Source organism: Aureococcus anophagefferens (genome assembly GCF_000186865.1).
Source record: "Aureococcus anophagefferens unplaced genomic scaffold AURANscaffold_54, whole genome shotgun sequence".
NCBI lineage: Eukaryota > Pelagophyceae > Pelagomonadales > Pelagomonadaceae > Aureococcus > Aureococcus anophagefferens.
Genome location: NW_008705607.1, coordinates 78,311 through 84,601, shown reverse-complemented (window position 1 = coordinate 84,601; position 6,291 = coordinate 78,311). Strand labels below are relative to the sequence as shown.

Genomic DNA, 6,291 nt, shown 5'->3' with positions numbered 1-6,291 from the left:
CTCCCCCGGACGAAGCCGCGGCCCTGAGAGAGCGTTCGAGGTAAAACACGGACCGGTAGTCAGCCGCAGATCTCCCGCAGGTACGCCGCCGCGGCGTCGACGCGGTCCGCGGCCTCCCGGACCTGGGCGTCCGCCTCCGCGAGCCGGCCGTCCTCGACGGCGTGCACGGGCCCCGGGAACGACGTCGCGCCGTAGCCGAGGTAGTAGCCCGGCGCCTGGAGGACGTGCCGGTACCACGGCCGCTGGGGCAGGCCGGCGCCTACGAAGCATGACGGTGATTCCCACCCCAAATCTCTCGAAACTCGTACGCTGGCCGGCGCCGAGGAAGCGGCGCTCGAAGAGCGCGAGGTGGTCGTTCGCGTCGTCGCAGGCGGCCCCGGCGCACGCGGCGGCGGCGGCCTCGGCGCACGCGGCCGCGCCCGCGAAGCTCGCCGCCGCGGCGCGCAGCGGCGCGACGCCCAGGGTGCCGTTCGCGTACTGTTCGAGCTCGTTTACGTACGCCGCGACGGCCCGCGCCTCCGTCGTCGGCGCGACGGGCAGGACGCGCGCGTCCGCGAGGCGGAAGACGAGGAGCGCCAGCAGGCGCGCCGCGGCCGCGTGGTGCTCCCAGTCCGGGTCGATGACCGCGTCGACGTAGGCGTAGGAGTCGTAGACGCTGTGGTACGTGCCGTAGGTCCCGGCGGGGCCCTGAAACGAGAAGTCGAGCGACGGGATGCCCAGGTGGTCGACGAACGCCGTGTAGTCGGACCCGGAGCCCAGCGTGCCGAGCTTGCTGACGCCTACATGATACGACCGCGTCGGTTTCCTCGGGTAAAAAACGGCTCGAGGACGCCGGCCGACGCCGTCGATGGCCGCCTTGCCGTCCTCGGAGTCGCCCGCGGCGACCCAGAGCTCGTCGAGCGCGACGGCGGCGCCGCCCCGGACGACGTGCGCGTCCGCGGCGGCCGCCGCGAAGAGGCCGTCGAGGGACTGGGTCCCCGCGGCCTCGAGCGTCGCGTTGCCGCCGACGGCGACGTCGACGTTGACGTAGGCCGTCGCGTGCTCGAGCGCGCCGCGGGCCTCGAGCTCCGCGTAGGCCGTCGACCCGAGCAGGCCGTACTCCTCGCCGGACCAGGAGCAGAGCACGACGGTCCGCCGCGGCCGCCAGCCCGCGTCCCGCGCCGCCGCGAGCGCCCGCGCCGCCTGTGCCGAAAGCAACCACTGTCTCAGGGGGCCCTGACAAAACTTCAAACCTCTCTAGCTCGGTCAAATCGAAGTCGATTCGGCTGAGGACGAATCGATTGCTCTCATCGAGTTCTCCACGGAGATCAGAGTTGCGTCGAACCTGTCGAACATGCTCACATTGAAGTCGGGTTGAAGATTTGATTTCGGCCCAGCGCGCCGCCTCGAGGAGCGCGACGGTGCCCGAGTGGGGGTCGACGGCGCCCAGGACCCACGCGTCGCGGTGGTTGCCCGCGTAGACGGGCCGCGGGAACGCCGCGTCGTCGCCGGCGAGCGTCGCGACGACGTTCGGGACCGCGCCCTCCGCGTACTCGTTGTCCACGTGGAGGCGGAACGTCGCCCGGGACGGGCCGAGCGCGTAGGCCACGGCCAAGCCCCCCCGCGAACGACGCCGGCGCCGCGGGGCCCCCGAGGAGCTCGAGGATGGGCAGCGCGTCCTCGTAGGACAGCGGCAGCACGGGATGTTTCGGCACGTAGCTCACGTTGCCGCAGGGGTCCGGCGCGTCCGCGTCGAGGTACAAACGGAAGGGGTCGCCCGCGCAGAGGCTCAGGTACTGCGCGGAGCCGCGCTGGACGCCCTGCGGCGGGCGCCAGGGCCCCGCGGGGTACGTCGGGCCCCACGTGAAGCCGTCCTGCTGCGGGTCGCTGTAGATGAGCGTCGCGACGGCGCCGCGCGCCTCCGCGTTCATGGCCTTGAGCCCGCGGAAGCAGCCGCCGTAGCGCGTCAGCGCGATCTTGCCCCGCACGTCGACGCCCGCGGCCTCGAGCGCGTCGAAGTCGCTCGGCATCCCGAAAGTTCGCGTAGACCTGGGGTTCGCGGGTCGGGTCGGGTCGGGGGTTCGAAGCCGCGCGACGCCGGGAACGACGACGGGCGCGCCGACGTCGCCCGACGGCGCGTACGCGTTGAAGGTCATGTTCCGGTACCAGTTGTCGCTCGTCGGGTCGGCCGCGAGCACGTCCTCGGCGAGCTTGGCCTCGTAGACGACCGCGCCGCCCTCGACGGCCGAGAGCGTCGGCGGGCCCGCGGGCAGGTGGGTCATCACGGGCACCTCCTGGATCTCCGCGTCGAAGCCGAGGCGCCGGAGCTCGTCGCGCACGTAGCGCGCGTTGGCGTGGTCCCCGGGGCTGGCCATGAGGTGGTCGAATTGTGTTAAGTTGTACATGTGAGATCGCAGCAGCTGCGGCTCCGGCGTGTCGATGAGCACGCGCTCCAGCGGAAGGAGCGCGGCGAGCGCGCCGGGGAGGAGGAGCGGGAGCCGCATTGCCAGACCGTCGATCGGGAGAGCGGAATGGTTGCATCTCGGCTGCCACACAAACCAGTGACTTCACGGTGGACGGCACTCTCTCTCTTCAACTCTTCGACCAGCGATTCCATCGACCTCGCTTCGCCGCCGCCGCCGTCGTCGCACTGTTGCCGTCAGCGATGCTCAAGGTCTTGCTCCTCGCCGCGTCCGCGCTGGCCTTCGCGCCGCCGCGCGCGGCCCTGCGCCCCCCGGCGCCGGCCCTCGCCTCGACGGCGGCGCCCGAGGCGGAGACGTTCCAGTTCAGCGCCGAGACGGACCGCGTCATGGAGATCATCATCAACAGCCTCTACAGCGACAAGGACGTGTTCCTGCGCGAGCTCGTGTCCAACGCCGCCGACGCCTGCGACAAGAAGCGCTTCCTGTCGCTGTCCAACGGCGAGGCCGCGGCCGACGCGCTCCGCGTGCGCATTACCGCGGACGCGGACGCGAGGACGCTGACCATCGAGGACACGGGCGTCGGCATGAGCCGCGACGAGCTCGTGACGAACCTCGGCAAGATCGCGCGGTCTGGCACCAAGGCCTTCAGCGAGGCGCTCGGCGACGGCGCGTCCGACGACGTGAACCTCATCGGGCAGTTCGGCGTCGGCTTCTACTCGGGCTACCTCGTCGCGGACAAGATGACGGTCCTCACCAAGTCCATGAACGGCGGCGGCGTCCACAAGTGGGAGAGCGACGCCAAGGCGGGCTACACCGTGGAGGCGAGCGACGAGGCGCTCGAGGGCGACTCGGGCACGAAGATCACGCTCGCCTTAAAAGAGGACTGCGCCGAGTACCTCGAGGACCTCACGCTGCGCAAGCTCCTCAAGCGCTACAGCGAGTTCCTCCAGTTCCCCATCGAGCTCTACACGGAGAAGACGGAGTACGAGTCCGTCGTCGACGAGGAGAAGTCCAAGGAGGGCGAGGATCCCGGTCATGAAGTCCGTGCCCAAGGCCGTCCAGGGCTACGACGTCGTCAACTCCATGCGGCCCCTCTGGCTCCGGCCGCCCAAGGAGGTCAACGGTACGGAGCACACGGAGTTCTACCAGTCGGCCTTCCGCGCGTTCGACGAGCCCCTCAAAACGATCCACTTCTCCCTCGAGGGCCAGGTCCAGTTCAAGGCGCTCCTCTACGTGCCGAGCCGCATCCCCTTCGAGCTCAACAACAACATGTTCGACGAGAGCGCCAACGCCATGAAGCTCTACGTGAAGCGCGTCTTCATCAACGACAAGTTCGATCTGGTCCCCCGGTGGCTCGTCTTCCTCCGGGGCATCGTCGACTCCGAGGACCTGCCGCTCAACGTCGGCCGCGAGATCCTCCAGAAGTCGAAGATGCTGTCCATCATCCAGAAGCGCCTCGTGCGCAAGTCCATCGACGCCTTCCAGGACATCGCGAAGAACGAGACGTCCTACGACTCCTTCTGGACGAATTTCGGCAAGTACATCAAGGTCGGCGTCGTCGAGGAGTCCGGCGACGTCCAGAAGGACCTCGGCGGCCTCTGCCGCTTCTTCTCGACGAAGTCGGGCGACGGCTACACGACGCTCGCGGAGTACGTCGAGCGCATGCCGGAGAACGCGACGAAGATCCTCTTCGTCTCCGGCGAGTCCAAGGCGGGCGCGGCGATGTCGCCGGTGCTCGAGCGCCTCAAGAAGGAGGACTACGAGGTGCTCCTCCTCCCGGAGCCCCTCGACGAGCTCGTCGTCCAGAGTTTGGCGGAGTTCGACGGCAAGAAGTTGATCGACGCGTCGAAGGACGACCTCGAGGACATCTTCAAGGACGACGACGACGACGACGACGACGCGGGCGACCTCGAGCGCGTGCTCGACTTCCTCAAGGACCACCTCGGCAAGAAGATCACGGGCGCCAAGGTCTCGAAGCGCCTCACGTCGTCGCCCGCGGCGCTCGTCGAGGGCGCCTACGGCATGTCGCCCGTCATGCGCCGCTACATGCAGGCGCAGGCGACGACGGCCGACGACTTCAACGCCTACGGCACCGCGAGCCCCGTCATCGAGATCAACCCCAAGTCGCCCGTCGTCCTCGCGCTCCGCGACGGCGACCTCGACACGCCGGAGGCCCGCGACTCCGCGGACCTCCTCTTCGACGTCGCGTCGCTCACGGGCGGCTACGACATCGCGGACGCGGGCGCCTTCGCGACCAAGGTCACGGCGCTCATGGGCGGCGTCACCATCCCGCCGAAGCAGGACGAGCCCGAGGAGGAGCCCAAGGACGTCGAGGTGCTCCCCTAGGGGGCCGCGCGCGAGGAGCCTAAGAAGACCCAGGACGTCGGGGCGGCCCTGCAGCTGGAGGAGCTCGACGACATCCCGGGCGAGTGCTCCTTAGTTCGCGGCGGCGCGGGCGCCGGCCTTCTTCTTCCGCTTCCACGCGTCGTGGTCGTCGCGGACCTGGAGGACCTGGTCCACGGACGGCCCGAGGTCCTCGACGTGGTGGAGGTAGAGCTCCCAGAGGGTCGCCTGGTCCGACCGCGCGAGGCCCGCGTCGTCGCCCAGGGCGTGTTTGAAGAGGAGGGCGACGCGGTCCATGGCGTGGCCGTCGTCGGCCTGGGCCTCGAGCGTGTAGTAGGCGACCCAGAGGTCTCGGGTGGCCGGGTTCGCGCCTGTGCCGAAACCAACCACTGGTTTGGGGGGTCCCCACCAAACTTGAGAATTCTCTAGCTCGGTCAAATCAAAGTCGATTCGGCTGATTTTTGGACGGATCGATCGCTCTCGTCGAGTTCTCGAAGCACAGTGAAAGAGTCTGGTCCAAATCGTTCGAATACGCTCACATTGAAGTCGGGTTGAATATTTGGTTTCGGCACAGGTTCGCGCGGATCGCCGCCTCCAAGGTGCACCGGGCCGCGTTCGCGTCGCGGAGCACCGTGTGCTGGAAGCGCGCGAGGTGCGCGGCCACGAAGGCCTTGACCGTCGCCGACGTCGCCCGCGCCAGCGCGTCGCGGTAGATGGCGACGACGTCCTCCAAATTGCCGCAGCGGCGCTCGAACTGCGCGAACGCGACGACCGCCTCCAGCAGGCCCGGCGCGACGCGCTCGCAGACGTCCTCGTAGACGTCGCGCGCCGCGTCGACGCGGCCCGCCGCCTCGTGAAATAAGGCCAGCAGCAGGCGCAGGTCCGGCGCCTGCTTGAGGAAGGCCGCGCCGCGCTCGAGCGCCGCCGCCGCCTCCGCCGGATCCTCGAGCCACGTCGCGTAGCGGCACCAGAACTCGGGGTAGTTGGCGCAGACCACGAGGCAGCGCTCGTACAAGGCCCGCGTGCGCGCGGCGTCGCCCTGGCGCTCCTCGAAGTCGAGGTACGCGCGCCACGCGGCCAATTGGCCGTCGTCGAGCGGCTTCACGTGGTAGTAGGCCCGGCGGAGCCGGAGCTCGTAGGGCGCGCGCGCCTTGTCGCGCTTCCGCGCCTGATTGTTCTCCGCGCCGCAGGCGCAGAGGAAGTCGTCGCAGGTGCCGCAGTCCGGCCCCCAGTCGTCGACGGCCGCGGCCAAATCGCCGACGAGCTCGAGCACCTCCTCGCGGCCCGGGACGCCGAGGTCGTCGGGCTCCGTCGTCTGGGCCGCGCCGCAGGCCTGGCGGTAGGCCGCGAGGAGCCGCACCTTGTCGCCCAAACCCTCCTCGTAGCGGCAGAGCGCGCGGAAGACGAGCGGGCTCCGGGGGTCGTACGCGGACGCGGCGCACGCGCGCGCGAGCACGCCGCGGACGCGCGGCGGCGGCAGGCCGCTCTCGAGGGCGAGGAACTCGCCGTACTTGACCCAGAGGTCGACCGACGCGCCGCCCGTCGC

At 69.8% G+C, this 6,291-nt stretch overlaps 2 protein-coding genes across 2 annotated transcripts; one reads left to right on the top strand and one right to left on the bottom strand.

Annotated features, from left to right (window-relative positions):
* Positions 1–954: 954 nt before the first annotated feature.
* Positions 955–1,149, bottom strand: AURANDRAFT_33818 (hypothetical protein; the record flags this gene model as incomplete). The annotated part of the gene is made up of 1 exon (XM_009043431.1): positions 955–1,149. A coding segment is annotated over one exon (195 nt), but the record flags the coding sequence as incomplete, so codon positions are not given.
* A 1,453-nt stretch (positions 1,150–2,602) lies between these two features.
* AURANDRAFT_72700 (hypothetical protein) lies at positions 2,603–4,782 on the top strand (the record flags this gene model as incomplete). Its single annotated transcript, XM_009043450.1, has 2 exons — positions 2,603–3,442; positions 3,465–4,782. 2 exons carry the CDS (start codon positions 2,645–2,647, stop codon positions 4,746–4,748), a joined length of 2,082 nt encoding a protein of 693 aa, XP_009041698.1.
* Positions 4,783–6,291: the final 1,509 nt, after the last annotated feature.